Source organism: Nipponia nippon, unplaced genomic scaffold, assembly GCF_047370975.1.
Source record: "Nipponia nippon isolate SJK-2023a ecotype South Korea unplaced genomic scaffold, ASM4737097v1 scaffold_19, whole genome shotgun sequence".
Lineage (NCBI taxonomy): Eukaryota > Metazoa > Chordata > Aves > Pelecaniformes > Threskiornithidae > Nipponia > Nipponia nippon.
The window spans coordinates 2,218,037-2,232,511 of record NW_028262335.1 but is presented as its reverse complement, the minus strand read 5'-3'; the positions used below and the strand labels follow the sequence as shown (position 1 = coordinate 2,232,511).

The following is a 14,475-nucleotide window of genomic DNA, read 5'->3' as shown; positions in this document are numbered from 1 at the left end:
TCTGGCCTGCACTTTACGCTGGAAGTGTGGAAACTAGCTATATTATCAGGTGCTTTTAGTTTGAGCAAAATCCTCCTACTCATTTTGAAGGTACTGTAGAGAATGCATTCTCTGTGTTTTGTAGGTGCTGTTAAAACTGTTTAGTTACTGTGTGAAGGTGAAAATAAATCGTCAGCAGTTGGTCAAGCCGGAGATGAACACTTTGAATGTCATGCTGGGAACTCTTAACTTGGTAAGGACAACCTGGACTTTCATAAAGTGTTTTCCATGGACTCCAATGAATTTAAAGTACCTCTGTCATGCTGCCTTATGACACCTACAAGAGATCTTAAATACTGCTGGACTGGCACTGCAAATTATCTGTTAGCCATTCGTTATCTCTTAGTGAGTGGAAGTGTGTGGGTCAATTAAACCAGTTACTGCTGGCGTTACAATAACTGCTGCCATCTTCTCCAGGCTCTGGTGGCTGAGCAGGAAAGTAAGGACAGCGGAGGAGCGGCCGTGGCAGAACAAGTGCTTAGTATAATGGAGATCATACTGGATGAATCCAACGCAGAACCTCTGAGCGAGGACAAGGTGAGTGCCTGGGGCTCAGTGCTCAAATGGAAATGTTGACTGGGATTCAAGGCTTGCAAATATCTTATTACAGTGATGCTGAGCTTCAGGAGCTGTAGAGGAGTGCTAAATGGGAGTCTAACCCTTGTTACGCTCGCTGGCGTGTCTTAGCAGGCCGTGGAGGTAGGGCAAGAGGAGTGCCCTGAACCAAAAGCACTGCGAGGCTTCTTTAGGATGATTCTTGCACAGCCGGGGTGGGTGTATTAGGCACTGCTTGGATCCCTTCCTTGCTGCTTTGGGCCACAGGCCAGTGAGAGACAAGAAAAGACACAGCTCTGCCTTGTTTTTTGGAGTGTTTTCATACATGTTGAAAACGTGATTGATTTTCCAGCTATTTGAGGATAAAAACTATATCTCAATTAGACTGAGAAGAGTTTCTCACTCATGTTTTGAAACTATTGGTGTATAGGAATCTGATGTCCTTTGGGTTGCAATTATTAGACCTTTTTGACTGGAAAATGCTTTAATAGTAGGTGGAAGAAGTCAGGTGTCAGCTAGAGGAGTTGATACAGCCATTGCATGAGACATTTGGGAATGAGGCTGGGTTTTGTTCTTCATCAGGCTATCTCGATCAGGGTCTACATCTCTAATCCTTCAAGACTGGGTTTTCTTGAAGGTTGTAGATTTATTCCTGAACGTAAATCATCCTCCTCTTCCTTTGCAGGGTAACCTCCTCCTAACTGGTGACAAAGATCAGCTGGTAATGTTGCTCGATCAGATTAACAGCACTTTTGTCCGTTCCAATCTCAGCGTCTTGCAAGGCCTGTTACGCATCATCCCTTACCTGTCCTTTGGGGAAATGGAGAAAATGCAGATTCTGGTTGATCGATTCAAGCCCTACTGTAACTTTGATAAGTATGTTGTTATATTTCAACTAAAAGCACGTGAAATCAGTTGTACTGACAAGTCTATACCTTCTTTTCTCATTGATGCTTACTTTAGTGTAATGTAAAGCTTCAGAGATTCCAGATGCATAAGCTTAATTTCCTGCTTCACTTCTAAGCCATTTTTAAAAGAAATATGTGAGCGTGTAGCTCAAGAAATAGGGCTTTAGAGTATATTCTGAGGTGACAGGGGTCTGAGTAGCTTTTCTGAGCGTCTGAGCTGGAGTAGGTACGTGCATTCAGCGATAATGTAATGAGAATTACAGTCAGAGGTTTTTGGAGAGCCTCCCAAGTTAACCATTTCTTCTCTTCATGCAGGTATGATGAGGAGCACAGTGGAGATGATAAAGTTTTCCTAGACTGCTTCTGTAAAATAGCAGCGGGAATAAAGAACAACAGCAACGGCCATCAGCTGAAAGATCTCATCCTTCAGAAGGGAATTACGCAGAATGCCCTTGACTACATGAAAAAGCACATTCCCAGTGCAAAGAAGTAAGAGTCACTGCTTAATGTGTGTGATAATCCTGACCATCCTTCTCTCATTTCATCACCACAACAATCTTCCAAGAAAGCCGTTAACAAGTCCATATTCAGAAGCACTTAGATTTGGTACAGCTGTGATGCAGAGGGTCTGGTGAGACAGTGCCACTATAGGGATGGGCTAAAAAGCCTGTAATCTTCCCATTTGATACCCGTCTGAGCTGATTTCTTGGATATCACGATGCTTGTGTTTCCTGCCTGTTCCTTACCTATTGCACTGTAACAGAGCTTTTGCTATTGATGGCCAGCTCCAAATCCCAAGGCTAAGAGTTGACGCTATGGCTATTAGCGTGCACAACATGGAACTGGGAGTGTGAATGTCACTTCATTAATTAGTGGAGGTGGGACACAGGGGGAAGGGTGCTTGTCTTGCCTGCAGCCTGTGCTCTGCAAGCTGTGCTGCTGGCTGACCGCCAAGTGCCTTTTCGGAACGGGTGACTGCCCTTCAGCTGCTGCCTCTTGTTTTCTGTGCAGTTTGGATGCAGACATATGGAAGAAATTCTTATCTCGACCTGCACTTCCTTTTATCCTCCGCCTGCTCCGAGGACTTGCCACGCAGCACCCTGCTACGCAGGTAAGGAGACTGTCCTGAAAGCCAAGTAGGACATGGCTGGCTTGTTACGCTGCTTTTTGTGGCTGTAGCGAAGCAGTTATTTTTATAGTAGTTAATTCTGTGCTGGTTTTTGTTGGACTTGGAGAGACACACCAGCCTCAGGTATCATCTGCTAGTCTGGAAAGTCTGGAGGGAAGAGATTTTGACTTAAATATCTTCTCATTCTATGTGGTGTGAGATGTACACACCAATGTGAAAGAGAAGGTAATTTAGGACTGTGAACTATATAGTATTGATAGGCTTCTTAGGGCCTGATTGTTTTAAGAATGCTCTTTATCCAACATCTGGCCTCTTAGTAATGGCCAGTGTAGAGGCATATTACCCCAGTCTCGCACACGTTTTTGAGGTCCAGGGTCCATAATGTAGAAGCATCAAAGAATAAAGTAAGACACTTGGCAAAAATTGTTCCAGATCAGTGCTTCTGCTCAGCTATTGTGGGTGGGATTAGAGGGAACACTTACTGTCATGTGCACCCGTTTTCTGAAGAAAGTGCTGTGTTTCAATCACTATTAGGTGCTAATAGGTACAGACTCGATTACCAACCTGCACAAACTGGAGCAGGTGTCTAGCGATGAAGGGATCGGGACGCTAGCAGAGAATCTTCTGGAGGCACTAAGGGAACATCCAGAGGTGAACAAGAAGATTGATGCTGCCCGGAAGGAGACACGTGCAGAGAAGAAGCGTATGGCCATGGCAATGAGACAGAAGGCCTTGGGCACTCTGGGGATGACGGTAATGTCTGTTTGCACTGACGGCAGGCTAGTCATCTAGTGATCTTTTATTTCAGTCTTGCTAAAACTGCCACACAAGGAATTGTGTAAAACGATTTACAGACAAGTATTGCAGAGCTCAAGCCCACGGTTTGCCTGGTGCTGCTGGGAGAGTAAATACGGTTGCTAATAGCAGGCTGGGAAATGGGTTGGGCATTCCCATTACAGTGGTGGGGTTGGTGGTGTTCATCATTGTCTTTTTAACCTGCTTGAGTTGTTCTCTCTTTCAGACGAATGAGAAGGGTCAGGTAGTGACCAAGACTGCGCTGCTCAAACAGATGGAGGAACTTATAGAAGAACCAGGTCTGACTTGCTGCATCTGCCGGGAAGGATACAAGTTTCAGGTAAAGTGAGCTACATTTGCAAAGCCCTCTCAACAGCCGAGGGGACTTGCCAGTGTCCGCCTGCACAAGGGTTGGTGCATTGGCTCAAGGAGATCAGGACATCTTAGGTTTGGTGCTTGGGATCAGTAATTCCAGAGGTGGTTGGGAAGTGGAATTGTGCTTCCAGTGAAAGCTGGATGTCAGTGAAAGCTGGAAAAAGATTTGATCAGTGTAAGTTTGAGGTAGGGACTGGGAGAGATGAAATTTAGTGCAGTGTCAAAATAGTGCAAAGTGTGAACTGTTACAGAAGTGAATAATTAACATAGCTGTTGTGTCATTGCAGCCTACGAAAGTCCTAGGTATTTATACTTTCACCAAACGTGTTGCACTAGAGGAGTTTGAGAACAAGCCCCGAAAACAACAGGGATACAGCACAGTCTCTCACTTCAACATTGTCCACTACGACTGTCACCTGGCAGCTGTGAGGTACGCTCTGGTCACAGGCTGGATAGTGGTGGTTGCTGTTGTTTTCCAATGTTTGTGAGCCTGGCACTTGGCTTTGTAACTCAGGGTGGGTTTGCTTATGAGTTGATCGCTTTGCAGCCTGGGGACAGCCATGGGCTTCTCTGTTGTGGTCTGCTTAAAGTGCCAAATAGAGGCCAGGCCTGGACACTGAAAAGCGAAGTCCACAATGTAAAGAAGCTGTGGAATTGTCAAGTTTTTTATAGTTTCTTAGACAAAAACTTCCATACTTCTAACTTGCCTGGGTGTGGCTTGCTTTCTCAATGCAGACTTGCTCGCGGCCGTGAAGAATGGGAGAGTGCAGCCCTACAAAATGCCAACACCAAGTGTAATGGGCTCCTGCCAGTCTGGGGACCTCATGTGCCAGAGTCTGCTTTCGCTACTTGCTTAGCGCGGTGAGTAGAAAAAGTTACTTCTCGAGCTGTTTTGCATTTGGGTGAGTCAGTGATTCCACAGAGGCATGCTAGTTTCAAACTATGGAATCAAAGATGATGGCAGCTAAATCTTAGTAAACCTGAGCCATTTCAGATTCTACCATCAAGAGTTCATCTCCTAAAAAAGTGCAGGTGTCTCTTTGCTTCTTGGCTTCATATAAATAAATAAATTCCTTACCTCCTTAGCCCCCGGTCACTCCTGAAGATGCAGTGTACAGTAACAATGTTGATTCGTTCGTGGCCCAGTGACCCCCTGCTTTACAGAAGAAACCTGCCTGACACCAACGGATTCCCCTGTGTAGATTTCCAAACCTCTGTTGGGTGGTAGTGAGTTGCAGCAGCCTGACCACTTCACCTAGAGCAGATGGAGATGGTTCATCCTGTTGTCAGTGTTCTGATCCACCTTGTGCTGGGTCGTACAGTCACGTTAGAAATCAGGAGTGGTAACATCTTTAATGCATTTCAGCCAGGGAGCTGTATCCCAGGCCCTGGACATGGGAAAGTAGTATTGATAAGTGTATATATGTATGCAGATGGAATTGGATTGGCCAGAGTAAGCTGAGAGCCTCCCTTTGGGAAGGTTAATTGAAGGTAGCAGCGCTTGCATTTTTATATCCTGTTCATTTTTTAAAGTTTTCCTATGAAACAGTTGCTCAGATTCTGAGCTATGGTGTGGAAGAAGAAACTTTAATAAAGTTTTTAATAAAGTAACACTTACGTCTGTTTTTCAGACACAACACGTACCTCCAGGAATGCACAGGCCAGCGGGAACCCACCTACCAGCTCAATGTCCATGACATTAAACTGCTATTTCTCCGTTTTGCGATGGAGCAATCATTCAGCGTAGATACTGGAGGAGGAGGAAGGGAGAGCAACATACACCTCATTCCATACATAATCCACACGGTGCTCTACGTCCTCAACACGTCAGTACCTTTCTCTTAGCAACAACCTCTGCCTTCCACTCTTGGTCTCAGAAGGGTCTGTAAGAGCTGCAGTCTGGGCTTTATTACGTGTATGTGGCGAGAAAGGTGGGAAATCACACAAAAGTTTTAGGAGGAACCAAATTGCACATCTTAAGCAGATTGTTAGAGGTTTACATTGTTTGGAGTAAAGCGTTGCCGCCTGAACATGCAGGATAACAGGGAACCTATTGAGTAAAAGCAATTGGGAATTAGCTTCTCTTTCCATTCTAGATGTAATTATTACCTCTGGGGTGAGCAACAGGGTTATTAGATTAAAGAAGCACTGCCAGCTTAATTTTCTCTGGAGCAGACAGAAGAGAGACACTATGATGAAGTAATTGGTGTTGAAAACTTAACCCTGGGATCCTTTTATCCGATATTAAAATAACACAATCAGTTTTGCTTCCAGTTTTGACATACTGGAATTCTCCTGTAGTGTTTAGGTCAATCAGATTTTCCTGACATTTTTAAGTTGGTTTGTTTTTTTTTTTTATCATCGTTGTTTTTTACCAACAAACAGCAGCATAGGAGCACTTCTGATGAAGTGTTTCAGTAAGATCTTATTTATGTAAAGCATGAGATAAGGGCGTGCTTTGGCTTGACCCTATGTCTAAGTGTACAAATCTATAGGCACCTAAGTGCTTTGGAATGCATGAGCTGGTTCTGATAATACGGTACCCCATGCGAAAATGTAATGACCTTACACCTTTTATTTGTGTAGTTAGATACTAGAAAGTAATACTAATTAGATGAGGGTATAAATGTTAAAACATACGCCTCTTCAACCAAGGTCACTCCAAATGGAGTGCAATGAAATCTCTCTCACTTTCCCGCCTGGAACTAATCAACGTTTTGGCTCTAATACAGTTTGTCTGTTGTTTTTAATATCTATCTCCAGATCCCTGTGCTATTGTTTTCCGAGTCCCTTGGGAGACAAATAAATGAAACGCTTCTTTTCATCCCGTTAGTCTGCTTACTGGCACCAGAGAGCCCAGAACCTGCTGTGCGGCTGTTGTGTAAAAGTGCATTATGTAGTTTCCAGACATTATTTTTTTCTAAAGACGTGTTTGATATTAAATAGAGAAAAGGAAGAGCTACTAGCTGGCTACCAGCTGCATCATGTAGCAAATTAAAAGGTCACGCAACACTGACACGCAGACACAGCTTTATCTGCTAGGGGTACTGCTTCATATCTTACTGGTAGGGAGGGCTTATCTAACTTAAAAACCGAGGGACCTACCTGGCTGGCAGCCTCTTCCTGATGAAGTAGAGCAATAGACTGTGGTAAAGTGTGATGCATCTTCGCAAGGTCTACTGTAACACCGCGTTTGCATGGTCAGCTCTGGGGTGTCAGGACTCCTGAAGAGACGGGAGCTAGGGGAAAGAGAAAAAAAAATATATATATAAGCTTACAGTAAATACACTATCTTTTTGGTTTTGGCCTGTATCTTCGTGATTGCTTTTGTGGTAGATGAATAACATAAATCGATTCTCAGGTCTGGCTGTAGGAGCTGCAGTCACGTGCTTAGTGTCAGATGGGAGACGGTACAACCTGAACACGGGAACTGGCTGGCCTGACTCTATTTTTTCTCCAAAAACAGGAAAAATAGCTCTACAGTAGCATTGCCCTCTACTGGGGCAATGCCAATTGCCTTGCAAACCTCACTAATACCCACAGCTCCAAGGAAAAGTGAGTTTGCTAGGTTTGTGTGCTTCACTGGGAGCAAATACTCAATCAGTGGATGAATTTGGGAAAAAACTAAGAGTGCAAAGCTAGCACTGCTTTTTCCTGTGTTTCCTTTATAAAAAGCTCCTGAGATGTAGCAAATTAACTGTAAGAGCCAGAACAGCTGCTGAAGCTTTTCTTGTGTTTCAGAACTCGAGCAACTTCGAGGGAAGAGAAAAACCTCCAGAGCTTCATGGAGCACCCCAAAGAGAAGTGGGTGGAGAGTGCCTACGAGGTGGACGGGCCCCATTACTACACCGTGCTGGCGCTGCACATCTCGCCCCCCGAGAAGTGGAAAGCCATGCGCGTGGAGATCCTCAAGAGGCTCCTCATCACCTCCCACGCACGAGTGGTGTCACCAGGGGGAGCCAGCAGGTTAGCCACGACCCCACTGCTGCTCCGCAGCTGCCAGCTTACTCATGTTACTGTCACAGTAGTCAGAGCAGCTTATGGGGAGCGAAGGAATGGAGCGTGCATATTTTAGAATAGCAGACGTTAACCCTTCTGAGTAGCTTTGTGCTCAGCGTTGCAGAGGTATGAGCAGGAGCATTCAATTCTGGATGTTTTTGGAGCAAATCGATCAGTTGATCAGTGGAAATGATGCTTTTCCTAGGAGTATAGCTAAAAGTAGGAAGATGGTAAGATGCTTATTTCCCCCCCACCTCAAGTGGAACACTGTAGTAACTTCTGTTGTGTGCTGTTTCACTGCAGCTAGCGTGCTCTCTGCTTGCCTTCCTAAAGAAGCTGTTTCTGCGCTCTTTTGATCAGTGCACCAGCTTCCTTAAATAGAAAAATAGAAATAGAAATCAAATGCCATTGCTTTTAAAAAAGAAAGAAATCAATAGCAGCTGTCAAGCACTTGAAGTACAAGAATAAGTGGCTGTGCCTGCCTGACAAAAGCACATATTTCCAGAGAAGGAAGGGGAATTCCAGTTTCTGAAAAGATGATTTTAAATAGCTGTCATAATTAGGAATAAATTCATTATTATTCTAAGTCGCCTTAAAGGGCATTCTTATTCTGATGACATTAATTATGTGTTTGATAAAGTCATTACATTGTAGTAACACACAACACAGCATGCATCAATGCTATTAGAGGCATCAAAAGTGAAAGAGCCCTTAAAGGGGCTCCTGTATTGATTTCTGTGCTAGTTTCTGCGGTTCAAGCTCAGCCTGCTCTGTGTTGGTGTCTCCTATTTCCACCACCCTGCCTGAGTTCTGGGAAAGGGGGCTTAACAGGAGATGTTATTGTGGAGGTCTGCTTTCTCAGACACAAGGACATGCAGCTTTTCATGTGGCCTGCGAAAGAGACTGGTAAAGCAAAGCCCCTCTGTGGAGTTTGCTGTGGATGTTTGGTGTTTTTTAAAACCCGCAGTAAACGATTCTGTTTCTTCCCTAACTTATCTCTAAGCATGTATGTAATAAAAGCATATTGAAACAGACATAGCAAGAAACCTCTAGCTAAACCATCCAATTTCTGGAATTTCAGGGGAAAACACTCAGAAATAGTTCTCGGGAATTATGTCAAGGTTTATTCAAGGGCTTTCTTTAATCCCTGCAGACTAAGAGAGCACAAAGCCTTCCCCTGATAATACCTCTCAGAAATAGAAATATGGCAATTCTTATTTCCAAGGTCTGTGCTTATTTATTCTGGTGGAAAATCAGGAAGAGGGCGATGGACGGTGAAATGCTCTGCAGATAAGTGCCAATACCTTGAGTTTGTAGGCTAAGGCAACGAAGAAGCCAGTCTCTGTAACATCAGAGCAATACATCTGCATACAAAAGATTAAAATTAGCATTCCACCTTAGATGCAGTACAAGGGTGTGATCTGGGAGCACCACCATTCAGAGCACATCGGGGTGGTGTGGGCTGAAGGTTGGAGACGCACGGACTCACTGCTACCTGTACTGGGGGAGATGGAGAGAAGTCACTATAGGAACCAACAATGCATCCAAAAGCAGCTGAGGATCAACTCGTGATCCTAAAAAGGGCCTGTAAATCTTATTAATGAAGATGCAGGCAATACTCTACATTCCCTCATGCTTAAATGAAGGCAAAAAATACTGCCTGTGCCCTGTCCTGTGGTTAGGTGTTTTATCCAGCTGCTCAGCTGGATTAGTCAGTGTAAGACAGATTTGAGGAGAATCTAGCCAAAAACATCTTCTGTCTCTGCCAGGAGCTACAGCTATCGCAGTTTGTCTGCGAGACCGAAGTGAGGGACATTCAGCACCTTCTGGGTTTTAGAAACACTTTGTATTTAAATGCAGAGATTAAATTACCGGGCTGGATAGGAGTCCTGGATTTGTTCTTTTTTTGTAAATAGAGAGGACTGAATCAAGTGACCGATTACCTGCTCGTTATTACTGAACCAAGAATTCTGGCTAGAAAAATCCTACAGACACTTTGCAGTATAGCTTTCATCTGGAGTTTGGGAGGAAAATATCCTTTTGATTTTTTTTCCCTTTGCTCCTGACTGTGACCTTTCTAAAAGATTCATGAGAGAAGCGAGGCTCCCAAAGTGTTCATGTCTAACTTTCTGCTGGCAATCCATGCATAGCTGATGAGCCTGAACCCAGCTTACATTAATGAAAACGCGGCAGCTATTATATGAAGTAGCTGTTCCAGAAGGTAGCTACCAGACTTAACCCACGAGGGCCTTTTAGTTTTCAATTAAAGGAGCAGACTCCAATTAGATCAAAACCATTCACATAAAAAGAAAGTCTGTCTTGCAGTATTTGGGAGTCTAGAATTAGCCTCTCTCTAAGTTGCTGTTCTTCCCGTGGAAATTTAGTCACCTTTACTAATTGGTTTTCCTTTAAATAATTAGGCCTAGCTGCCCAAGCAGACTGCCACCTACCAAGCCGTCTGTTTTAAGGGCAGACACACAAATGTTGCCTTTTAGAATAAGAGCAGCAAAATGTTCATTTGCCCCCCAAAAACCCCAACTTTTGGCAGATTGCAGTTGGACCCGTGGTCAGATGATATCCTTTTGTCTTGCTGGCTCATGTCAGTGGCAGCTGAACTAGTTCTAGATGCATAAAAAAGGGCTTTTTTTGCTTTTTTTTCTCAAAGCTTTTAAGTGGCAAGCAGGAAGCGGCATGTGATGGAGGCAGATGTACCTGCGAAACATGCAAGAAAATTCCAAACCCATTAGAGTTGCTGGCAAGAGGTTCCGCCTTGCCAGAACCTGTTGGTGATTAATCCTTTAAACTTTGGGAGCTGTTATCCCAGCACAGCTCTGCACCTTTTATAGCATTTCTCCAGTCAGATGCTGAATTTCCAAAAGCAGAAGTCCTTCTTTCAAGGCGATAGAATAACCAAGAAGATATTAAATGGAAATTCCTCCATTTCTTCAAGGGCAAGATATTTCCCTCAGAGTCTTTCAGAAACACGTTTGTGAGTTAGAAGCGAGAATATGTTCTCTGTCATTGATACAGACGGTGTCTTAGACCTAGATTTAGTCATTTCTTCAGGAACCTGCTGTACTCCAAGCAGCGAGCATACAAATGGGGGCTGTGCATTGTTTTTTCCGACTTTGCTGTTGACTTCCTACATAGCCTTAGCAGTGCACTTCCCTCTGTGCTTGTTTTCTTCCTGTGAAATAAGGTTTTATTGGCTAACTGCTTTGGTTACACTAGGCACAGCTGGGAAAGCGACTTCCTACCCATAGGAATCGTTGCACAGAAATTACGGATGCCTAATGTTTGTTTCGTGTCCAAGAGCACACAGCAAAGCTTACTCGGAGCCATTCCCCGTGTGCATTATTGATAGGCTTTTTGGCCGTTTCAGCTTTCGTGCTATTCATCAAATCAGTTACCAAAGCGTAGTAAAGTGATTAACTCAAAGATTGATTTCATTATCTTCCTAGACTGGCAGATAAGACAGTGAAGGAATACGCAACGTACCGCTCTGGCCTTCTCTTCTGGGCCCTAGTAGATCTTATTTACAACATGTTCAAGGTAAGAAAAAACATTGAAGTTGATCTGTGTCAGCTTTCTAACCTGAGCAACTACATGCCTTTGAAATAGAAGGCAGAGTTTGAAGCCCCTTTTTCCAAGATCCTTGGAAACATAAAACTTCACCTTGTATGAGCAGAAGGGCCGCAAGAGGCTGCCTGTGCTAATTGCAGCCCTTGCAATTTGGTGTCTGAAGGATCGAGGGACTTCTCCAGTTTGCAGCACTCCTCCTGTATTGTCTATTTGCTTATTTTTTCTGTTCGTCGTTCACTAAAGCAAGGACGTTCAGAGCTGCACCAGGGAAACAGTTGGGTAAGGAAGGAGGTAGGGGCATCTACCAGAAAGAAGCTTGCAGCTTCCAGAGAAGGTTAAATAATTAGGGTGAGAAAATGCCTGCGACCTTGTTTGCATTCTCTACAAAAAGATTATTATAAAGTCACGTATGGGGTAACTTTTTCTGTGTGGCTTGTCTACAAGAGGCAGGGGATGCAAGTCCAAGAGCAACGGGAGAAGGCATCAGGGTTTGCAGTTGTTCTTCTAAATAGTTATTTTTTTGACTGATTTGGTCCCATTTTCCCCTCTCACAGAAGGTGCCTACCAGTAACACAGAGGGGGGCTGGTCCTACTCTCTTGCTGAATTCATACGACACAATGACATGCCAATACATGAAGCTGCAGACAAGGCCCTGAAAACCTTCCAGGAGGAGTTCATGCCAGTTGAAACATTTTCCGAGTTTTTGGATGTGGCTGGTAAGTGTGCGCTTTCCCTTTTATAGGCTGTCTTATGCAACTCGTGACTGCCGCTTGCTTGAGACGGCAGCATTCCTGACACCGCCGCAGCAGCTTGTTTGTACGAGGCAGCGAGAGGAGGAGACTTCGGCACTCCAGCTATTGCCTAAGCTATTTCAAAAACAGTTGGGAGACACGCTTGAGCATCCCCAGACAGGAAAATTTCTCTCACTTGATCACGCGGGTCCTCCCCTGCTCTGTTAAGCATACATACTGACATCACGGCTTAAGGGCGGTTTTGAGTATATGTGGTTTGAAGGCTGATAACCAGATGGGGCGGCAGTTCAGTGCAGCGAGAGTTCCTGCCATAGGGATTTTGGTATCCCCAGGAGTCAGGAGGTGCTGAAAATTAACGTGCAGAGAGGCTACTCTTACTTCTGTTAGGAGTTAGTAGTGTCACAAGCCAGGCTCTCACCATCCAACGTATAGAGCTGCCAGGCAGGCAGCTAGCAGGGTCCCTATAGTAGCTCTGTTGCACAAGAGCAAGTGCCATATGGATTTAACGTACACGCTTTGGTCCCTTCTGCACATGCATCCGACAAGGGTTTATCTTCGTCTTGTCCATACTTAAAATAACATTGCAGCTGTCATTATTAACTTACACACGCCCTAGCACAAATCCCTAATGTGGGCAGGAGAAACCGCTTTGTGGATCTAATTATTCTGTATTGTCTTCTTTTGTTTAAAGGACTCTTATCAGAAATCAATGATCCCGACAACTTCCTCAAGGATCTTTTGAATTCCATCCCCTGAGCCGCCAGCACAGAGAAGCATTGGGCAGAGACTACACTAGCTTGCCTTCCATCCCTTTGTGTTCCTCCTTGTGCAGTCTGTCACTTCCCTGAGGAGTGCTGCAGGTTTTTGTTTGTGTTTGTTTTGGTTTTTTTTTTTATTTTATTTTATTTTCTACAATTTCTCTTCTTGGAGTGATTTGGAATTTAGATTTGTTTTATCTTGTATTTCAGTGATTCTATCTGTAAAGCCTTGTGTATTCAAGCTGGTTGAAAGAACTTGTACAGAGAGGAATCCAAACCAGTAAATCTTAATGCTTTAGTGTGCACCTCTTTGGAGTTAAATAAATCGAACAAATGGGTAAGATGGGTTTGACTAGTACTTTAACCATGCAGCAGCCTAAATGCCAAGTTCTTTCTCATCTTTTCTTTCAGAGCTCCTTCTCTCAGGGCTCAGAGCTGCTGCTCTTTCCGGCCCGTAGTCCGGAAAAGGAGACACGGGAAGCAAAAGGCTCGTAGTGCGCAAGGAAGCAGACTGACGCTCTCTTTACTGATTGTACATGCAGAGCAGGTTTCCCCTTGTGGGACGTGAGCCTTAGAGACTCGTGGACTGCAGGGACAGCGTTTCCTTCCACCCCTTCTTCACCTGGGTGAGGGCAGCTGTCCCAGCCGCAGTCATCTCCCCTGGCGCTTCGTGTCACCCCTCTCCGAGGCATGTTGCATATCACGGTGTCTTCCCTGACTTTGCTCTCACCAGGGCTGTATTCAAAGCAAGCGCGCATGTTGTCGCCTCCGGTCGTGTAGTACGGATGGCGACGTTGCCTCTCAGAGGGATGCTACTTGCATCAAATTTATTTTCTCTCTCTGGTAAGATTTTCAGCTTCAGCAAAATGCATGGAAAATAGACACCGCACACTTCTTGAGCCGGCCACTTGCCCTTTCAGTAGCTTGCATTTTGGTGTGCATGCCCTGACCTGAAGCCAAGTACCTGCTTGGAATACAGCCTCGCCTTTTCTCACCCAGTTGTGCATGCTGGTAACTTACCTTTACCACCAGTTCTGCTGTCCTGTAACCCAGCTGACACGTGGTTAAGCTGGAATCTAATAAAGCTTTCCCTGTCTTCCTCGTCTCTGTTTGAACTTGAATTTCCGCAATCCTAACACAGTCCCATCCCATAAATAATAATTATTTTAGAGGCTGAATAACTCGGCAACTTATTTGATGCCTTTTGTTAGCGTTGAGCACGCATTATGATTTGGCAATTAGCAAATGGGTGAAGGCGCAGTGTTTTTCTTCTCGCCTCTGCGGGTGCTTATGTCACCGCTGGCAGTCGGGTTCGGTTCTGGGGAGGAGTGCTGAATAGCAAGCCGCCTCAGGAAGCTCGGGTTGGTGTCTCGCAAGGGACTGGAGGACGTCGGTGGGCTGCGTTGTCGGTTGGGTAGGTCTGTCTCGCCTCGTGAAGGTACAGGAGGGGGGCTGATGTGTGGAGTTTGTTCTTCAGTACAGCGATATTACGCTTCAGCTGCCTTTTAACCACATAAAAGAGAAAAACACACCTGGTTTTAAAAGCACTGTAAAGCCAAACCTAACAGTCTTCTCTCCAAAT

General features: G+C 44.6%; 1 protein-coding gene across 9 annotated transcripts in view; it reads left to right on the top strand.

The window, feature by feature from the left end:
- Positions 1–13,998, top strand: part of UBR4 (ubiquitin protein ligase E3 component n-recognin 4) — a 78,959-nt gene extending 64,961 nt beyond the window's left edge. For 5 of the 9 annotated variants that reach the window (XM_087755160.1, XM_087755159.1, XM_087755158.1 and 2 more), the window contains 14 exons: positions 125–232; positions 457–576; positions 1,280–1,470; positions 1,818–1,991; positions 2,514–2,613; positions 3,166–3,384; positions 3,653–3,766; positions 4,089–4,231; positions 4,537–4,662; positions 5,433–5,627; positions 7,543–7,767; positions 11,262–11,352; positions 11,937–12,099; positions 12,827–13,234. In XM_087755160.1, coding sequence (XP_087611286.1) covers positions 125–232; positions 457–576; positions 1,280–1,470; positions 1,818–1,991; positions 2,514–2,613; positions 3,166–3,384; positions 3,653–3,766; positions 4,089–4,231; positions 4,537–4,662; positions 5,433–5,627; positions 7,543–7,767; positions 11,262–11,352; positions 11,937–12,099; positions 12,827–12,891 — 2,034 coding nt within the window. In that variant the 3' untranslated portion in view covers positions 12,892–13,234. Of the gene's footprint in view, positions 1–124; positions 233–456; positions 577–1,279; positions 1,471–1,817; positions 1,992–2,513; positions 2,614–3,165; positions 3,385–3,652; positions 3,767–4,088; positions 4,232–4,536; positions 4,663–5,432; positions 5,628–7,542; positions 7,768–11,261; positions 11,353–11,936; positions 12,100–12,826; positions 13,235–13,304 lie in introns of those variants that run through there. The other 4 variants (XR_015704261.1, XR_015704260.1, XR_015704259.1 and 1 more) reach the window with 4 other exon arrangements.
- Positions 13,999–14,475: the final 477 nt, after the last annotated feature.